This window comes from Diabrotica undecimpunctata, chromosome 2 (genome assembly GCF_040954645.1).
Source record: "Diabrotica undecimpunctata isolate CICGRU chromosome 2, icDiaUnde3, whole genome shotgun sequence".
In the NCBI taxonomy this organism is placed as follows: domain Eukaryota; kingdom Metazoa; phylum Arthropoda; class Insecta; order Coleoptera; family Chrysomelidae; genus Diabrotica; species Diabrotica undecimpunctata.
The window spans coordinates 59,503,913-59,526,472 of NC_092804.1; the positions used below are offsets into that span (position 1 = coordinate 59,503,913).

General features: G+C 32.5%; 1 protein-coding gene across 2 annotated transcripts in view; it reads left to right on the forward strand.

Annotated features, from left to right (window-relative positions):
• LOC140433318 (putative fatty acyl-CoA reductase CG5065) overlaps positions 1-22,560 on the forward strand; it is a 55,373-nt gene that overhangs the window by 26,397 nt on the left and 6,416 nt on the right. For both annotated transcript variants that reach the window (XM_072521348.1, XM_072521349.1), the window contains exons 6-8: positions 2,629-2,821; positions 3,196-3,438; positions 13,851-14,108. In XM_072521348.1, coding sequence (XP_072377449.1) covers positions 2,629-2,821; positions 3,196-3,438; positions 13,851-14,108 — 694 coding nt within the window. The remainder of the gene's footprint in view (positions 1-2,628; positions 2,822-3,195; positions 3,439-13,850; positions 14,109-22,560) is intronic.

Below are 22,560 nucleotides of genomic sequence, written 5' to 3' on the forward strand. Positions count from 1 at the left end.
TAACTGGCAGCCAAATAAAGGTATTCAGTTTGAGACGAATTCAATAAAGAAGGAACTACTAGCCGTAGTAAAACAACATAAATCTCGCTTCATAAAATATGCCGTAGAAGATGTAGCAGAAAAGTATAAAGTAACTGTGCTACGCCTACCGCCATATCATTGCGAATTAAATCCCATAGAACTTATATGGGCACAAGTTAAAGGATATGTTGCAAGGCACAATACCACATTTAAAATAAAAGATGTCAAGGTATTGTTTGATCAAGCCATTATGGAAATCACATCAGAAAACTGGCAAAAAGCAATCCAGCATGTTTTAAAAGAGGAAGATAAAATGTGGGAACTGGACAACTTGGTCGATCAGGTGGTTGACCCTATAATTATAACACCAGGGGATGATGACAGTTCTTCGGATGAAGACTATAGTGATGTAGAATTGTAATAACGTATCCAGTAAAGTTTTTGTAGTTTTTGTGAATAAATTGATTTAAACTCCCCACAAGTGTTTTAATATGTAAAGTTCATTCGTGTGTGTTTGTGAGTATTTCCCGATTTCGGTTCGTATATATTTTATTGTTACATTTTATATTTTTTTAATAACACTGTTCTGCTGTATTACATTTTTATTTCCTTTAATATGATTTTTAAGAATGCATATTCTTTTGTCAATTAACCCACTAGCGCGCCTCTGGCTCAGTGTTTATCTGTCGATAACAATGGACTAATCCCTTAAAACAGGGTGATACCTACCTGCTCTTTATGGAACGACAGAATTTTGCAATGCGGACGGAATTTATTGACGGATTATTGACGGATTACCCTGTAGCGCTTTTGAATACTTCATGAGATTTTATTACTCTACACTCATTAGAAATAGATTATAGTGTAAAGTGTGTATTACTCTGATTTATCAGTCATAGCGTAAAAATATTGCCTTAATCGTCTTATATCAGATAATTTAATATTAGTGCATGTTAATGTGTTTTTACCTTTTACTTTTTTAAACCGATCTTTTAGACACTTTAGCCATTCCCTTTCGACTTCCATTGTTACCATCTTTTACACAAATATTAGATTTAATTTCTTCAATTTTAGTAAATTAACATGGAGTGTCTGATGCAAATGTACAATCAAACAACTGCTTCTAAAGTACCTAAATAAGCAAAATACATTCTTCCGCATAACAAAATGAATATAACTGTGATTGCCATGTTTTTGATAATTTCCGCAAACTGAACAAAACTTTCACAGAAATAATTTTTCAAGCATTTATTGCAGTTTGGTTAAATATGATGGATTTATGTCAGTTTGCTTGGTCTTAAAATGGGATTTTATGCATTTTTGTTTGATTTTGAATTGCAATATATATTACATATATAAAGCACATTGCCTGAAATGAATAGTTTACAATGTAGATTGAACTAAACCAAGTACTTTATAGTATTTACTTAAAAAATGTCTAAAACTGGATTTCATGCTTTTGGCTCAGTTGCTTTATAAATAACGTTTAGTAGAGTTCTTCTTCTTCTTATGGTGCCTATCCGTTACGGATGTTGGAGACTAATATGGCTATTCTGACTTTGTTGACTGCTGTCCTGAAAAGTCCGGTAGTGATTAAGTTAAACCATTTTCGCAGTTTATGCAGCCAGGATATTCTTTACTCTTTTCCCATTCACTTTACCTTGAAGTATGGTCCGAAGTAGGTTGTATCGTTATTCACTGCGCATTATATGGCCCAGGTATTCTAGTTTGCGACGTTTTATGGTTATGACTAGTTCGCGCTCTTCACCCATTCTATGTAATACTTCTTCGTTGAAAACTCTGTCTATCCAAGAAATCCTCAACATAAGTCGATAGCACCACATCTAAAATGCTTTGAGTCTCTTCAGTGATGCTTCAGTTAAGGTCCATGACTCCACGCCATATAGAAGAACGGAGAATACGTAGCATTTTAGTAAACGAACTTTTATTTCCAATTTTATATCGTGGCTGTTGAAGATTTTTTTCATTTTGACGAAAGCTGATCTTACCTTCTCGATCCTTATCTTAATTTCCGTCGATTCGTCCCATTGTTCATTTAAGTTTGCACCCAGATAACAAAAGTTGGTGATTTGTGTTATAGGTTGTTGGTTAACTAGTAATTGACCAGGTGGTATCCTATTTTTGCTTATAACCATGTATTTGGTTTTTTTATGTTAAAACCAAGCCCATACCTGCTACTTACTTCTGCACCCTGGAGACAAGTGTCCGCAGACCTTTAAAAGACTGTCTGCAAAAATGACAGTATCATCAGCGTATCTTATGTTGTTCAATCGTTCTTCGTTTATAAGTATTCCCTCGTCTATGTCCGTTAGCGCTGGGTTCATAATGTGCTTTGAATATGTATTGAACAATAATATGGACAGTATACATCCCTGTCGCACACTTTTTTTTATCTTTATGTCGTCTGTTATCTGATCCCCAACTCTAACAGCTGCAGTTTGTTCGTAATAGATGTTGTTTATTATACGGCGATCTCTGCTGTCTAGACCAATTGAATTTAATATTTTCATCAGTTCGTCATGTTTAGTCAGTAGAGTTAGAGTTCTATTATTATATTAGCCTAATATGCAAATAATTATTTTTTAGTTATTCCTTCATTTCAAGATCCAATACCTGGTTGGGCAAATAATTTACAAGGACCTATGGGCCTATTTGTCGGTGCTGGTAAAGGTGTTATTAGATGTATGTATATGGATAGCAAATCGTACGCAAATCTTATTCCAGTGGATGCCGCTGTGGCTGGTTTATTGGTATTTTCTTGGTATTACCTTAATGTAAAGTAAGGAGTTTTGATTAACGGTTATCAATTGATTAAAATATTGATGTTACTTACGCATAATTTTTTCTGTCTATACTTACGGCTCTTAATAAAAAGAACATAATTTCTTATTAATAAAATTTGCAAAATGCCACAAATCAAACGTTAATTTATTGAAAATATAGAATAAATTCATATTTTTTTACTGTAAAGTAAATTAATCCACATAAAATTGAGCGGTCGTATTTATAAGGATAGTATAACTTCTTTCAACCGTAAATTTGGGTACTACTTTGGTATGACAGCTCTTGTCAAAATTAATTACCTCTACCACATAAGTTTCTTCATGAATGAAATCAATTTGTTACATTCTTAAAGTCTAAATATATTTTTAGGGGTGCTCCATACATTTTCAACATCTGTGTCCCAGAAACAGAGTTTAAAGAAAACTGGGAAACAATTTTATCTACTGCCCAGGAGGTTATTGAAACGGATATACCTTTCAACGGGATTCTATGGTATCCTGGTGGTACAATGACCAAAAGTAAAACTTATGCTAAAATTAATTTCTTCCTGTTTCAACTGATCCCTGCGATATTTATAGACTTAATATTATTTTGTTTGGGATATAAACCGATGTAAGTTTATTTATTAATTTTAATACATTAATCTAGCATTAGGTAAATAATAGAAAGTTTTTTAAATTTACTGGATAAATATTTTGTTCAAATATTACAGAAAAGAGATCTACTAAAGTCCTTTTCCATCATATTGATAGCACATTATGTATGCAAATCCTCAACAGGTCAAAAAACCATTGGCGTCACCCTATACTTGTTTTGAAATAAATAAAAAAAATTAATATTTTAAGATACCGTCAACAATTCATTATCTTTTAAAAAATCTTCTGTAAAATAAGTGTCCACTTATCTCACTATACCTTTTTTGTGCGTAAAAAACGTCGGTATATATGCCACACGATTATTGTTAATTATACACGGGTGAGTAACGAGAGAATTCAATGTTTCAGGAAATAAATTAATGTAAACAGTAATTTAAAGGTGATTATTGTTTTCTATACAAGTTATCGCCTGACACAAAAAGAATACCTTCTTTGAACGATTACCTGGAATTACTGATAAGGCTTCACTAATGATAGTTTAAGTAGTTTTTATGCCACATTACAGCTTATGCCAATAATATAAATTAGAAATTGTTTGCATCTTCCATTTAGTTTGTAGATGTACATTGTTCATGTACATGTTAAGTGTAGTTTTAAAGGTGCCTTCAGTCTAAGAAAGAAAAATATAATATTAAATGTACACGATGCACTTGTACATCAACGCCCCTTAAGTAATGTTTCTTGAAATCGTTAACATGTGTTCAAATATGACAGGGGTTGGAGAAGCAACAATTTATAGATTAATAAAAGAAAGAAAAGGAGGAACTGTTTCATCTCCCAAGAAGAGTGGAGGGAGTAAACCCTTGGAAATTGAAGAAATACATAAAAACATGATAAGACGCAGCGTCCACTCATTTTTTGACGTGACAATGTCTTAAATTAGGTTGTGGCTCGGAGTCACTCATGAAAAAGTGTAACGCCCGCTCATGTCTGTTACGATGAGTCACCGAACGAGAGAGAGGCCCGCCGGACCGGCGAATGCCTTGCGTCTCTCTCCCACTCAAACATGATCGGTCCGCTGCGCGCGCATTACTAGAGAATTAGGCGCGCTTAATCGGTGAAAATCACTCAAATAGAAATTAGTTAAGTTTAAGTTTACATGTACAATGTTTTAGTAAACAAAATATATTTCTATAGTTAAAATTTGTGCAATTCTTATTTTCATTCAATTCCTTGTTCCTATTGTGCAATTTAATAATATTCATATCAATAAATATTCTACCGAGAAAAAGACGTTGTCACGTAAAATCTTCGCCCGTAAAACCGACTTTACAGGCAACCGATTTTTTATTTTAACAAAGAATTTCCAACATTGGACAAAATCCAAACATTAATTAGAGAAAACGAAGAGTTACCAATCATAAGCAACAAGAAATAATGGGGACTATTGAGAGAGATGGGATTTCGTTGGCAAAAGAATAGAAGAAAATCCGTTTTAATTGAAAAATATTACATTGTATGTTGGAGACGAGATTATTTAAGAACTATTAAAAAGTAACGAGAAGAAGGGAAAACAATTTTTTATTTGGACGAGACTTGGCTAAATGAAGGTCATACTGTACCATATCTATGGGTTAATACAAATGTGAAAAGTTCCCGTTAGGCATTCATCGAAGGTGTCTCTACTGGAATAAACAAGATTTCCGTTGGAAAAGGACGCAGACTCATAATAACTCATATTGGAAACGAATACGGTTTTGTCAATGGTGGATTATTAAGTTTTGCCTCAAAATCAACCAATGATTACCACGAGGAAATGACTGCTGACGTTTTTGAAGAATATTTTGAGTAAATGTTGAATTTAATTCCAAAAAATTCTGTCATAGTCATGGATAATGCTAGTTACCATTCAAGACTAGCAGAAAAATTTCCAACACCGACATGGAAAAAAGGAGAGATAATCGAATGGTTGGATAAACACGCAATTGAGTGCAAGAAGAATTCGACAAAAAAGGAATTATTACCTATTGTAAGGCAACATAAAGCAGCTTATAAAAAATATATAATTGATGAAGTGGCATTAAACCGTGATGTAATTATTTTACGTCTACCCCCATACCACTGTGATCTGAATCCGATAGAAATATATGATCTCAAGTAAAGGGTGAAGTCGGACGCAACAACAAAACTTTTAAATTAGAAGACTTACAACAATTATTAGAACATTCCTTATCAAAAGTAACTCCAGAAAATTGGAAAAATGCTGTTAGTCATGCTCACAAGGAAGAAAATAAAATGTGGAATTTGGATAATATGACTGATGCAATGCTGGAACCGGTAATAACTAACATTGGAGTTGAAGATTCCTTAGATTCTGAAGAAAGCAGGGAATCTGAAATGGAATTTGATTAAAATAATATTCATTTTTTTATAAATCGGCCCCTGTTACGGCCACAAATTATTTTATATATAACCAATAAAATAAACATCTTACATTTCTTGCAAATTCATTAGTACCTGTTAATCTCCATCACTCCGACACTGGCAACTTTATTTAGGGATTAGTAATCCTCAAAACTATTGTATTCTATTCTGCTTCAACCTTTATACCTGGTGGTCATACTCAATTTAAAATTGTTTTCCTATATACTTCTGTAAACTTGTTGACAAATATCTATTTTTCATTGAGTCACCCGTATCAACAGTTTAGGGATTTGCATACATAATGTGCTATCAATATAATGGAAATGGACTATACAGTAAATTACTACAGTGATTTATATAAATATGTATTTAATAAACTAAATTTCAATAATCGATGCAGGGCGTGTAAACAACGATAAAATTGTATTTTAACTGTTAAAGATGTTCAAAATTTATCTACTCGTTCCAATAGTAACAGTATAATGTTAGTAATATAATTAATAGATAATGTCCAAGTAAAAATTGTCTGAGAATATTCAAAAACTAAACGAAATAACCATCTCTATTTTGCTGGAAAAATTGCTACTCGCCGTCGGCAACTAATACAGGTTCGGACATATTAGTTTTTTGTTTAACGTTTTAAAACTACTAAGGTATTTATTTTTATCTGTATAACGACTTGTATAAAACTGTATACATGATTACTGTTGTTGAAAACAAAAATGTCGTCAATTGATTGTACTAATGAATTAGTTGAAAATACATAGGTACTACAAAAAGTCCTCTTAGCGCTGAAGTGAAAGAAAGTATTTTAAATGCATTTAAATATGAAACAACCGAAAATCCCAGATAAGTGGTTAGATATTGGAGTAAAGTGTATTTAGGGTGATTAAGGAATATAAAATTATTCATCAGTTCGCTGCAAAATGCAATTATTAGAAGACAGATTTATAATTTTTTTATGAGAAACGAAATACTCACCGTAGGTATGGTTTTAAAGGAGGTGAACGATGACACTGATTTGCCAAGAATTTTACGAAGACCAAATTTTATAGGATATTAAAAAAACTTTTTAATACCAACGCCAAAGAAGAAACACACGTTATTAGACAGAGACGACATTGTGGTGTAAAACAAACAAATCTAAACAAGCTTTTTTGGAAGGATTAACAACGAAATTAAAAAATCCCTTATGTAATTTATTACATTCTACATATTTCAAATTTTAAAACTTACAAATACTTTAAATTTTTGAAAAGGATAAAATACTTTGTTTTGTTCCAAAGCCCTCTAGGCATTTGAGATGGTCATGAAGATATGGTCAGATCCATATCCAGAGACAGGTCAATCTTTTGAATTCAAAAGATTTTAGATAAATAGACAAAGAAAAGATAGTCTGACCAATAATATAAAACAAATGTATCATTGCTCTTGACAACGCATCGCACCATTCTCGTAAAATAGAGAAAATACCAACAAGTGTATCTAAAAAAAGCAATATCAGCTACTCAAGTACTTAAAACTATTACTTTTTACAATAATTTCACCAACCAAAGGTATTATCTTATTTGTAATATAACTCGTCCAGACTAAGAATTACTATCGAAATTTTGCTTGTCGGTACATAGAGCAGACAGAAAAAGTATTCGGGGACAAAGAGATGGATGAACGTCGCAACTCGACTGGGTGATTTTTAAAGTGGTCAACAGTTCGAGTCTACTTCTCCTATTAAAATAATTTTCGGTAATTTTGCTGCGTATTCAGTGAGTAAGCCGGTTGTTGGGTTTTCAAATTCCTATCTAGTTCTGACAACCTCCAGTATCTTCATCTTTAAACGAACATATCAAATATTCTGTTTATATCCTACTAACTTTTAAACCTGTTTCCTCAAGAGCTTTTTTCTACTTTCCCAGTTTTTATTCCAAAACCCATTTAGTATTTTATACTAACACTACATCATCAGCATAAATTAAACATTAGGGAATCTTACCTTGTTATCTGATTCAAAACCAATGAAAATAAATAAGGACCAAATACTGAGCCTTGATGCAATTCTACTTTAACATGAAATTTATTAGTCTCTCCCCTTAGATTAAATCTAAGTCTCTCCCACACCTGGAATTCATTTCTTATTGAATGTGAACCACAGAGCCTCCCAACTCTATAGTATGCTTTCTCAAGATCAATCAATAGTGGTACAATACGAGCCTCTGTTTCTTTTTTCTATATGTTTTCATCAGTTGCCTTATTATAAAAATTGTGTCTGTTGTTGATATGCCTTGTATAAATCCATACTAAATGATAGATATTTCGGTTTCTTCACGTATCGGTCTATTAATTACTCTCTCCCATATTTTCATGGTGTAGTTTTTTGGTCCTGTAGCTTGTGCATTGTTGTACATTTCCTTTGTTTTTGTAAACATTTACTAATATACTCTTTCTTTATTCATCTGGGGATGGCAACATGGTAGCCAAAACGTAAACAAATATTTTATTTGTCGTCTGCAATAAATTCAATTTCTGAGAGTTGTAACGGGAAATAAATTATTGAAAATATCCAGTGAACAATATAAGACATTTAATGAAGGACAGTGCTAAGAAAAATACTTTAAAATCGGTGAAATAACGACGGAAAACACCAAGGCCTATGAAAAGTAAGATCGCTATAATTGATAAGCCTAATTAACATCAAGGCATAGAAACGAAACTCTGACCGTTGAAATTGCGACGTTGCCGTTGTTAATAGACTTTCGGGGTAGACACAAAAAAATAACAACGGTTAATAAACCTAAAATAAATACGGTAACCGCTGTCTTCTCTGAACTGTTGAGCTGGAGGGTTTGGCACTGGAAAATGGAAAAATATCTGAAAAATTTAGACAGTGATGATACACTTTCAGAAGGAGGGTCAAAAAGGAAGGACAGATATAAAGACAGCGAGGAAGAAGATAACATTTGCAGAAAGAGCAAGAAGTTCTCGAGAACATCAACAAAAACTCCAGAGAAAAATAATAAGGAAACAAAAATTGATCAATTACTAATGGCATGACATTAAGGAAATAAAACGAAATCAAAAAGTAAGCAAGGAAACAATAAAAAAGCTCATTATGGAAAACAGAGAGCTGAGAAAAGAAAATGCAGAACTAAAACAAGAAAATATATAGATCAAGGAGGGACTCAGAGAAATAACAAAAAACATGAAAGTTATGGAAAAACACCGACGAATAAATAACATAGTTATGAACGGCCTAAGGATAGACGCATATGAGCAAGCAGGATTAAAAGGAACTATCAACAATTTCATCAAAGAACATATAGCAGTAGAGGTTAAAATAAGAAATGCTCACAAGTTAGACGAAAAAACATGCCTAATTGAATTAGAAAACCAAGAAGAAAAAAGAAAAATAATGGAAAAAAGAACAAGTTAAAAGAAATTAAAGAGTACAAAGTATATATCAACGAAGATGCAACCATAAAAGAACGAGAAATACAGAAAACAATTAGAAACATTGCTCAAGAAAAAAGAAATAAAGGAAATTAAATCAAGATTGGAGTAAAAAAAATATGGGTAAATAACGGAAGTGGAATAACAAACAAGGCGCAATAGTCAAAACAACATCAAAAAACTAGAAACTAACTGTACTACTGGAATAACGTTGACGAAACAAGCACAGAAAAAGGTTAGCGATAATACAAAAAAAAGAAAAAAGAGGAAAAAATGAAGACCGGACCAAAACACAAGAAAAGAAATGTCGAAAAGAATACTTACTTTTAGGAATATGGAATGTAAGAGGCACATATGGAAAAAGCAAACTTAAACATTTAGCGAGCGAAATCAAAAAGTTCCATTTTAACATAGTATTATGATAAGAAAAGAGCTAAAAGAAGCAATAATAGAGTTTAAACCAGTATCACCGCATATGTAGTATCAGGTTCAAGGTAAAATATCAAAAAATCACCCTCATAAATATGCGCCTTCAGAAGAAAAAGACAATGATGTCAAAGAATGTTTCTACAGTGAATTAAACAGAACAATCGCAAATATACCCAGATATGATATGAAAATTATTTTAGGCGACGCAAATGCCAAAATAGGGAAGGAAGAAGTATTTAGACCGACAATAAAAAAATATAGTAAACACAATGAAACTAATGAGAATGGATATCGCCAGATAGAACGACTAAAAACCAAATAGACCACGTGCGCATCGAAAAAGAAGAACAGCAATATATAAAAAAGATAAAAACATACAGAGGACCAGACGCTGACTCAGATCATTACATGGTCGGCATCAAAATTAAGCAACCGATACCAGAAATCAAAAACAAAATAGTAGAAAAGAAATGTATAAATAACTCAATTCGATTAGCAACAAAGAAAGAGCAAGAAATGTACGAGAAAACAATGGAAAGAGAACTCAAAAAGATACAAATAGAAGAGAAAACTGAGAACAAATGGAAAAACATAATCAAGTAATGAACAAAGCAGCAAAACAATGTAATAAACAAGAGAATAAAAAAAAGAAAGACTGGTTCGACATGAAGTGCCAAAAATAAATAGAACTAAGAAAATCAAAAACAAAAAGTAAAGAGGGTGCTGAGAGAAAAGAAGACAAAACACATAGAAAATAAGCTTAAATAAATAGAAGAGAATTACAGAAATAAAGAAATAAAAAACCTATATCAAGGTACTAGAAATGAAAAAAGAGGTTTTCAACACAAACCCATATTCGTTAAAAACAAATCAGGAAATAATATAAGCAGTGAAGCAGAAATAGTCGAAAGATGAAAAGAGTATTTTGATGAATTAGTAAATGGCAATAATAAGTCAAACCAAAGGGAATGTATGGAAGCAGAAGCAAGAATCGAACACTTAGAAGATAGAAGATAATTCACCCAGCAAAGAACAAATCGAGAAAATCGTAAAAAATCTGGAAAACAACAAATGCCCTGGAAGCGATAATATAACAGCAGAGATGATGAAATATGGTGGAAAACTGCTAAATGATTAGATATACAAGATCATAAGGGGGATGTGGATAAAAGGACGAATATCAGAAGATTGAAAAGAAGGCATTATTTGACTATTAACAAAAAAGGAGACAAAACAGAATGCAGTAATTACAGAGGAGTCTTCTTCTTCTTCTTGATGTGCCTATCCGTTACGAATGTTGGCGATCATCATGGCAATCTTTATTTTATCTCCAGCAGCGCGGAAAAGCTGCACAGATGTTGTATTGAACCAGATTCTGAGGTTCTTTAAGCAAGATGTTCTTCTTCTTCCTGGACCTCATTTTCCAAATATTTTTCCTTGCAGTATGGCTTGAAGGCTCTGGATTCATTTCGCATAATATGTCCGAAGAACTGTAGAGGAGTAGCGGTACTAAATACCATATATAAAATTCTATCAAAATCCATAAAAGATAAGCTAGAAAAAGAAGTTCAAAATATAATAGGCGAAAATCAGTGCGGATTTAGACGAGGGAGAAGCACAACGGACCAAGCATTTGTAATCAGAGAATTACAAGCAGAAAGCTATGAACTTGAATTGATCTTGAATATCTATGAAATTACAAGCAGATAAAATTAAGAGGAGGGAATTAAAAGAGACCGTTGAGAAACTGGGACTTAGCAAAAAGTTGAGTAACATGCTACATCTTACTTTAGAGAATACAGAAAACAGAGTTAAAGTAAACAATCATGGATTAAGGCAGGGCGATCCTATGTCATCATAACTCTTTAATTTATGCCTAGAAAACATAATGCGAGAAGCGAAAATCAATAATCAATAGAAAAGTACTCCTATATCACAAAAGACACCAAGTTTTGGCATTTGCGGATGATGTAGTGTTACTGGCAAGAGGAAAAAAAGAGCTACAGTAGATAGTACAGAGAATAGTAAAAGCAGTAAATAAAATGGGACTTTACATATAAAACAACAATGTATGCAGTGGACAGATGATCAGTTCAGGGATGGACAAAACTTTAAAGTAGAAGTAGAAGAAAGATCATTATACGATTTCAAAATGCTAGAAAGATTTACATACCTATAAGATGTAATAGGTTTTAGCTGCAATAATATTACGTAAACCTAACAACAAAAAAGAAATACAAGCTAAAATAATAGCAGGAAATAGAAGTGTAAGAAGCTCTTAGTGGAATGTTGAAAAGCAAGTTTTTATCAAGAAAGGCAAAAATATAATTATACTAAACAACTATACAACCAATAGTAACATACTGCAGTGAAACATGGACAATGACAAATAATGAACAAAATTTACTGGAGATATGGGAAAGGAAAATCCTGAGAAAGATATATGGAGGAAGAATACGGGACGGTTTATGGATAAGAAGATCAAATGATGAGTTAAAGGAATTATATAATCAACCTAATATAATAGGAGTCATAAAGGCACAGGGACTAACATGGCGAGGTCACCTAGAAAGAATGCCGAACACGAGGACTCCAAAAATGGTTCTAAACTACACTATAGTTTCAAAAAAGAGAAAAGGAAGGCCAAAAAATAAATGGAAAGAAGAGATAGAAAAATATATAAAAAAAATTGGACAAGAGGGCCAGAACAGAAAAATGAATAACAAGAAGGAATGGAGAAAAATCATATATCGGGCCAGAGAAGATCTCAGTACATAAAGAGAAGGGAAAAGAAAGAAAGAACAAACTTTTCAAGCCATGGGCCTCTAAGGCCTTTAGTGCTATTGCATATATATATATATATATATATATATATATATATATATATATATATATATATATATATTTATTATTTATCTGGCAGTTATCTCTCTTCCATAATTCGATTAAACAAACCAACAAACCTCTTAGCCAATTTGTTTCTGTTTCTACTAAAGGTTTCTGCACATTTCCAGTGATATCATCTGGCACAACTTTATTACATTCTTTATTTTTTGAAGGACTTGAGCAACTTCCTCGTTTGTTAATTTGGTGACTATTGCTGTTACTCTTTCAGTTAGTTATACTAGTTTTCTGCAAAATTCTTCGTTTAATAAACTGTCATCGAATTTCTTCATCATCTATTTTATTATTTTCATATCAGATACATCCCATCTGATTAAAATCTTTGCTTTTTTTGTTTTGTTTGAATATTTTATATATCTTCGGTCCTGGCATTAAGTATAAATTGTTTAGCTTTTGCTTTAACTTTTCATTAGCATTTATCCAAATTATATTAGGACTCTCTTACATATTCCAATTCGTTTTTTCTGCTATTGTTACCCGGATAAACCTTCTTTTTCATTTTTTAACATTAACCATTTGATTTTTTTGTGGTACTCTTCATTATAGCTTCTTAATTCAATGTCCAGTACCAGCAACAGTTGCTGTCATAAAAGTTTTCCATCTGATCTACTTTGGTACAAGTACACTGTCTTCGCAGTACGAGAAAAGCGCTTTTCTAGAATTTGTAGGTTATAATAGTCGATATTCATTGCTCTATTTTATTTGCTTTTTGCTAATTCTCTCTTATTGATAGGTTTATAGTTCCTATTACCAGGTAGTGATCGCATACACAGTTAGCTTCGCTCTTTACTCTAACGTCAAAGAATGTCAATGCTGTTTTTTGTTTAGTTATAATATAGTAAATCATCGATCACTGATCTCTGGAACGGTGTTTCCAAATAGATTTATGTATGTACGCACAGACCACATCGCCATATCAAAAAAAATGGAGATGGAGATCATATCTTCTTGATGTACGTAATAAAAGTAGTAGACATCGCAAGTGACCATCATCTCGTAATCGGTATCATTAAAATCAAGATGGCAAAAAACAAAATCACGTCCAATATAAAATAAACCGATAAATATTATCAAGTTATTTGATACTCCATTGTACCAGTTTATTTCTTTTATGAACTCATTTTTCAGGTGATAAATAATTGGCTTAATTAATTTTTATTCAATTCATTAACCTATAAAGAAACTAAATTTTTGATTTTTATATTACAAACTATGTGTATGTTTTAGTTTGTACAATATTCAAATGAGAATAAACAAAGGAACTGAAATGTTCGAATTCTACGCAACACGGGCTTGGGATTTTGAAACAAAAGTAATATTTGCCGTAAGAGAGGCATTAAATGAACGAGAACTACAAACTTATTTCGTTAAGGCTGATAACATTAATTTAAAAAAATACTTCACCGAAGCTCTTTTGACTTGCCGTCGTCATATATTAAAAGAAACTGATGATATGCTTCCAGCGGCAAGAAGAAATATGAAAATGTAAGTATATCACATTTCTTAAGGTCTTAGTTATTAGATAACTACATTGCTTCGCAAAAGTAACCGTACACTAAGCTTATTTTAAGTAAAAGAAAAATTATTAGAGAAACCTTAATTCCAATAAATTATTTTTATTATATCAATCCTTTAACTTATCTCACCAATTTGTCTTTTTGCAATGGGGATTTTCCTAATTACTTGAAGACAGGCAAAGTAGTTCCCATTTTTTTAAAAAGGAGATCCAAAACTGGTCAGCAATTATAGGCCTATAACAATTCCCAGTAAATTTTCAAAGGTATTTGAGTATGGATATTTAAAGAGATTAAATGGTTATCTAAAAAACAATAATATCATAACTATAAATCAACATGGTTTTCAAGAAAATAAATCTACTAATACGGCAGTCCATGCATTTTATGCTCATTTAACCAGTTTGACCGATGCAGGCGAATGTCCTATTGGAATATTTTGTGATCTTAGTAGGGCATTTGACTGTGTCAACCATGAAATATTATTTAAAAAACTAAAACAGATAGGTATTACAGGAAACTCTTTACAGTGGATTATGTCATTTCTAAACAATAGACAACAACATGTGAGCCTGCAGACGAGGATCGAGGATTGTGTGACCAGTTGTAGATCTAGTATTGTTACTACAAACATGGGTGTTCCCCAAGGATCTATAATAGGACCAATTCTCTTTGTAGTCTACATTAACGACATCGTACAAGTGAACAGAGCGGTAAATTCCACTATATATGCGGATGATACGTCAATTATTCTATCTAACAAATTCAACGTAATCCTACAACATTAATGTAATGATTTTCTTTCATCTTTATATTCTTGGTTTTGCGATAACTCGTTGCATCTTAATGCAGAAAAAACGCAAGTTATACATTTTCACAATAAACAAAAATACTTGGAAAATCTTCAGCTTATTTTTAACAACATGCAAATAGCTACGGTGTCGTCAGGCAAGTTTTTGGGAATAACGATTGACGAAAGTTTGGATTGAAAGTTTTATTGTGGAGCGGTTGTTTCGAAGTTGAGTTCCATTAACTATCTAATTAGAAATTTAAAATATGTTCTGACGGAAAATCAGCTAATTATGATTTATTATGCACTCGTAGAGTCCAGGCTAAGATACGGGATATGTTTTTGGGGTATGTCTGGTTATGCAAATGGTATTTTCGTCATACAAAAGAAAATATTGCGCTGTGTCGCTGGTGTCTCCCGACTAACTAGTTGTAGAGAATATTTTAAAAAATATGAAATTTTAACATTGGCGTGTCTATACATTTTTGAATTATGTGTTTTTATTTTTAATAACTTACATCAGTTTAAAACGAGTGGTGATATGCATAATTTCAATACTAGATATTGTAATAAACTTTATATACCATTTTCAAAAGGTAACATTAAATTTAAATCGCCCAGGGTATACGGGCTACAGGTGTTTAATCATTTACCTACAGTTGTAAAGTCCACTAGTTCAATAAATGTATACAGTCGAAGAATTTTTTAGATCTTAGATATTAGCTGTATTTTATTTAGCTTTTAAATTCATTTCATGTCTTGTTTAGTCTAGTTTAGTCTTTAGTTTTTAGAAATGTATATTTCTGACTAATTCTATACAAACTATGTCAGAAAGAAAATAAAGAATTTAATTTAATTTAATTTAATTTTTATTATATGTTCAATAACAAACCATAAAATAAAAAACAAATTCCAAAATAAAACTAATAAACTTCAAATTTTTAACCTGAACCTGAATTTTAACATGGGCTGAGTTCACTTTATGCCGTAGATATATATATATATATATATATATATATATATATATATATATATATATTCTGTCCCATTCTTCATCGTTTAGGCCTCTCTTACTCATGGCGTCTTTGGTCATGGTTCCCTTTTTCGTGATTATAAACCCCAAGTATTTAAATTTATCATTTTCTTTGATTATTACGTTGTCGTCAATCTGTATATCTTCTATGTCTTCTTCACTTTTAGATAGGTACTCTGTTTTCGCGAGGTTAATATCTAGAAACTAATGACTTACTTGTTTCTTCAATAATAGAGATTTGCACATTAAAAGAATAAATACTATTATTTAAATAGTACTATTACAAATTATATATTTCAATAATTATATTGGTTTCCGATCATACCCAAAAATCGACTACTACCTAGTCATGTCAATGCTGTCATCCTGAATTTTACTTCCTGTCACCTCAGCCTGTTGGTCTGTGTCGTTGGAACTGACATGAACCACGTCACGTGTTCCAGTCGAGCAAGGAACCATGTTGCTTTTTAAGTAATAAAATTTACATCCAATGTCATCAAATCGACCTTCTTCTTCTTTCAGTGCCTATTCGTTCCGAATATTGGCAATCATTCTGGCTATAATTATTTTATTGACTGATGCTTTAAATAGATTCGTTGTTGTTGTGGAGAACCATTTCCTCAGGTTCTTTAACCATGATATTCTCCTTCTCCCAATTCCTCGCTTTCCGAATACTTTACCCTGTAGGATTACCTTCAGTAATCTGTATTTAGTGCTGTTTCTCATTATATGTCCGAGATATTCCAACTTTCTCCTTTTAATGGTATACATCACCTCTCTTTCTTTGCCCACTCTTCGTAATACGGTCTCGTTGGTTATCTTGTCTGTCCATGATATCCTTAGAATTCGCCTGTACAGCCACATCTCGAAGGCTTCAAGTTTTTTCTCCATTGCTTCAGTTAGTGTCCAGGATTCAACTCCGTAATACAATATTGAGAAGATATAACATCGTAGGAGCCTTACTTTTATCTCCAGATTAAGATTGTGGCTTTTAAAGAGTTTGGCCATGTTATTGAATGCACTCCTAGCCTTCTCTATTCTACATTTTATTTCCTGTGAGTGATCCCATTGTTCATTTACTGTTGTTCCAAGATAGTTATACTGTTTTACTCGGTCCACTGGTGTATTATTGATAAGTAGTTGAGCGTCTCTAACTTTATTTTTGCTGATGATCATAAATTTAGTTTTTGTTATATTTACTTGAAGTCTAAATCTTTCACTTACTTCATTTACTTTGTTTATCAGTTGCTGTAAACTGTTCAAACTGTCTGCAAAAATAACGGTGTCGTCTGCATAACGGATGTTGTTTAGACGTTCTCCATTTAGAAGTATTCCATGTTCGCATTTTTCCAAGGCTTCACTAAATATTTCCTCTGAATATAGATTAAATAATATAGGTGAAAGTATACAACATTGTCTAACGCCTCGTAGAATCTGGATCATTTCCGTTGGTTCACCTCCAAAATTCGTTCTTATTGTGGCTGATTGGTTCCAGTATAAATTTTGTATTATACGCCGATCTTTATCATCCATTTGGGCTTTTGTTAGAATATCCATCATTTTTTGGTGTTGAACTGTATCAAATGCTTTTTGGTAGTCCACAAAGCAGGTGTAAATATCGCAAGTCATATCTCTGCATCTTTGAAATAATACTTGTAGACTAAACAGTGCATCTCTTGTACCTACGCCCTTCATGAATCCAAACTGTGTGTCTTGTATTCTCTCTTCGCATAGCTTGTATATTCTACGATGTATAATTTTAAGAAAAAGTTTTAATGTATGGCTCATTAGACTTATTAGCCTATATTCTCCGCACTTTTTTGCTCCCTGTTTCTTTGGTAAGGTAATAAATTCTGAAAGTAGCCAATCTTTTGGGATATTGCCTGTGTCATAGATATTATTGAAGATTTTACATAGTACTCTTAAAGATTCATCATCAAAAAGTTTAAGAAATTCAGATTGTACTCCGTCTGGTCCTGGAGCTCTACCTTCTTTTAGTGATATTATGGCTGCTCTTATTTCTGCCACTAGTATAGGTGGTCCTGTTTCCGTAGGTATTGGGGGCTGGTTCTCTCTCTCATCAAAAAATAAATTTCTTATGTAATTTTTCCAGGTATCATTGATACTCTCTTTGTCCACGATTATCTCTCCATTGTCATTAACAAGTTTACTTATTCTTCTGTTTTTACATTTACCTGTAATTTCTCTTACCCTCTTATGCACGTTGAAGTCGTCGTATTTACTTTGGAGAATTTCGATTTCTTGGCATTTTTTCTCCAGTTCTTTCTGTTTGGATTCTCTGATCTTTCTCTGTATCTCTCGCTGTAATGTTTTATACATGGAGTTATCGTTCTTGTTTTTCCTTCTTTCTTCCATTAGTTGCAGAATCTCCGTCGTCATCCATGTCTTATTCTTACCTTCTTCGTTCTTCATAAAATTGTCTTTAATGTCGTCTATTGTTTTCTTAAGGGATTCTATCTTATCTTCTGTGCTTTCCGTTGTATTATCGATTTCTTTAAATTTTCTATTTAATGTTTTGCTGACTATTTCTTTTACTTCGCTACATTTCAGTTTTCTCATGTCATGTTTTTTTACAGTTTTTCCGCGTATTTTCTTTAACTTAGTTCTATACACGCCCACTAAAGGATTGTGGTCAGATTGAATATCAGCGCCTGGGTAGGTTTTAATACTGTTGAAACTATTTCGATATCTTTTGTTAACAAGCATATAGTCTATTTGATTTCTAATAATAACGTCTTCTCCGTTGTCTCTAGGTGATTTCCACGTAATCGACCTAGTGTCGCATTATTTTTGAATTTTTTTAATACTATATTATGTAAACCATATATTGATGTCACCACTTCTATTTTGTGCTAGCTACATGTACTAACAGAATGCACTGAGGATGATCTGATTCAGATTGAAATATAACAATATACAAATTTGAAGTTTACTACTGTATTAGTTTTTTTTAACTATGATATACAGCCAACTACTGGGATTTACCCATTAATTTTAAATTCCAAAATATTAACTAATGTAACAGCAAATCAAAATTTAAAGATATTTTTCCACTCAAAAATAAAATGTATCTAAAATATGAATACTAAAATCAAGTATTTCCTTCTCAAGCTCGAATAACTAACAACTATCGTCATTTCTGGCATGGACTAGATCAAAACAGCAATCTAATTTTGTAATATTTGTTCCCACTCTTTTATTAGCGTCTGTTTTAACGCTGCCATAGTTTCAAACTCTTCATAATTTTGCCTTAATATTCTTCCCAAATTTTCCCACAAATGCTCCTTCGGTTTAAGACTGGAGGCCAGGCTAGTAGCTGTATAACATATCTATAGAATACTGCATTGATATCCTGACTATATGCGGCTGCGCCACCACTAGCAAAAAATTTTCACCTACAAAATGCATATAAGGTAATACAGATTCTTCCAGATACTCTCTAATATACCTACTTAACAGCATTAAGGCCACTTGCCCCTAACATAACAAGATCCTCATGTGCTTCCAAATAAATGCCGTCACCATTACCACCAAACTGTATTCTAGCAGTTAAGGAACATTAGATATAGCGTTCTCCAGGCCTTCTCCACGCTCTTTGTCGGTTAAATCAGCTAAATATCTCGAAAAACAAGATTCGGCTGTAAACAGAATGTTTCTCTATATTTTATTTCCCAATCTGCATGAGAACGACAGAATTCCAAGCGTTGTCTTCGATGAGCTGCTTCCAATAAAGTACGCAGCACTTGTAGTTTAAGAAACCGATCTTCCGCGTTTATGGACCTTGGTCTTCCCTCTACATGTCTTCTCAAGCAAGAACAAGTTTCCATTAATCTTTCTAAAGCTTCGTTTATTGTAATTACCAGAACACCAAGCATGTTTTGGATATATCGAATGGAACAGCCTTTATTATAAAGCTCAACAGCTTGTGCTACTTGATCTGGCCTTATTACAAATTATTCTTTGTTATTAAAAACACTTCTCTCCTAAAAAGCTGTCAACATACACCAAAAAGGAATAAAATCAATTTAAAAAGCTTTATTTTGCAAAAACTTTATTTTCAGCCACAAAAAATGACAAAATTTTTAACCATTTAAAATCACAAACGAATGGATTAAAGCAACTTTTGTTTTGATAAATATCTTTATTTACTATACAGGGCATGTTAACAAAACTAAAACAAGAAAACTATAAAAGTTTACATGTTTGGTTACTTTTGCGGGTCAGTATATAAAATACATGAAATGCTAGTAAAACAAAACTTTTTGTGAACGAACAACTACAGTTTACCCAAAATTTATTATATTTGTACAGATAATGTTTTAAAATATTACAATAACTGCATATGCTTATGTAAAAATGTTTCAAAATGTTTCAATAATTCTTAACAATCTTATGCAATTTATTACTATTTTATGAACAGATCTAAGTACATTGATATAGTTCTTCTAACAGATCTAAGTGCCTTCACACAATTTTTGGCAAAACTACCTCTTAGGTTCATCAATAAGCTCTAGCATGTTCTGGAGATCCTTTTTCTTTTTTTCGGCCAATCGAATCCCTCCTGGTAAGGTGTTAAGTTGTACGGAAGCTATGTCTGTGATAGAAATATCTTTTTGAGAACATAGAATTTCTCCCAGCACATAATTCGTTAAACTTTTGCTTACTTAGCACAAATCCAGGTTGGTTTTTATCAGTCTTAAGACAAAAAAATTGAGAAATTCGTATATTTTTTGTGTTGATGTACTTTGTGGCAGCCTCTTCAAAGTAAAAAACCTGTCCATGCTGAGAACTTGTAAGGGCCTTGAAGTTCGTGAAACCAAGACTGAAATAGCCCTGATGCTATTAGATAAAAATAAATAAAAACCAACATGCGGTTTTTGATTTGGCCCACACAGTCATCACTCCAGATAACAAGATTAGGTTTTATAGTTGATAGCATATCTGTATTAAGGGCTTGTAAAATATATGAGTCCATCTGGTCACCTCCCCTTCCTGATTCTCCTTCATACCATATACACATAATGGTGTAAATCGTGTCACTTATATGGAGATTAAAATTGTAACACGATAATTGCCTTATGTAGTACATATCACTGTGTACTAATTTTGGTAAGGAGAATACCTTGTGAAGGTCTACCACTAGACTGCAAACGCCACTGTTGAACATCCTGCTATCTATTGTATCTTTTTTTTACAGCATCCAACGTTTTCTTACTTTTTCGGTGGTGTAACTGTAATAGCTTTTTGGCTTTGTTTGCCAAAATACTATCTCTTATTTTGGTTTGCATATACAGGTAATCACTTTTTTTTTATGTATCTACTCTTGGTCTTCTGAAAGACAATTTAGAAAAATCTTTACGATAAAATTTTTGACTTCGATACTATTACGGTGTTTATCTTTAAGTAATGTAAATAATCTACTTATACTTAAATCTAAGCTTTAATACTTCATTTCTAATTTAGAGCAGCAATGGTGCCCCTCTTCTATTGAAAATAAAATAATATTGGCTTTAACACGCTTTCTGTATCATAGACCTTAAACAAAGATATGTACACAAAATTAGAAGCGTTTGAGATGTGGCTGTATCGGATAATACTTAAGATCTCGTAGACAGACCGAATTAAAATTAAAGAGGTCCTTAAAAGAATGCGGAAGAACCTAGAGATACCGAACACCATCAAATCTCGAAGGCTACAGTACTTTGGACACATTATGTAAAATGAAATCAGATAAGCCTCTCTACAAATCATCTTGAAGAAAAAAATATTTGGAAGGCAAAGTCCAAGAAGAAGAAGAATATCCTGGTTAAAAAATCTTAGCACTTGGTTCAACACAACATCTGTGTAGCTTTTCAGCGTTGTTATAGATAAGATAAAGTTTGCCATGATAATCACCAACATTCTTTACCGATAGGCACACCAAGAAGAAGAATATCTGGGTCTGATTATTTTGTTGACTGGTATGGATCATAATTTATGTTTTATCAATATTAATTCTTGGGCCTAATACTTTTCTTAATCTGTCGACATGAATCAGATGTTTTTGTAAATCCACGAACTTTTCTAAGAGTATTATAGTGTCATCGGCATAATATCTTCTACTTCTTCTTCTTATTTAGCCTTCTGTTGTTCATTTATGGACATGGGCCTCTCCCAACTCCATCCATCGGTCTCAATTCCGAGCAACATACTTCCAATTTGTCTACAATGGTCTACAATGTTGAGTTCTGGTGTTACAACGTTGTATTTTGACCTAGCAGTGTGATCTGGAAAGATCTATTTGAAACAATTTTTGTTGTGATATCCTCGACCCTTGTTTTTGATCTTACTCAATCGTTCCTATTTTTATCTGACAGTCGTATAACTATCATTGCCTTTTCCATTGCTCTTTCTATTATGGCTAGTTTATTAATATTTCACAAACGTTCGACCAATGTGTGCTTTCAACCATGACTTACGACGCCGAAACACTTTCCTCAGCTCAGGCAACAGCAACCAAACTCAGAGTAGTCTAAAGAAGAATGAAAGGCTTGCTACTTAGACTGACTCTCAGAGATAGGGTTAGAAAGGAAGAAATAA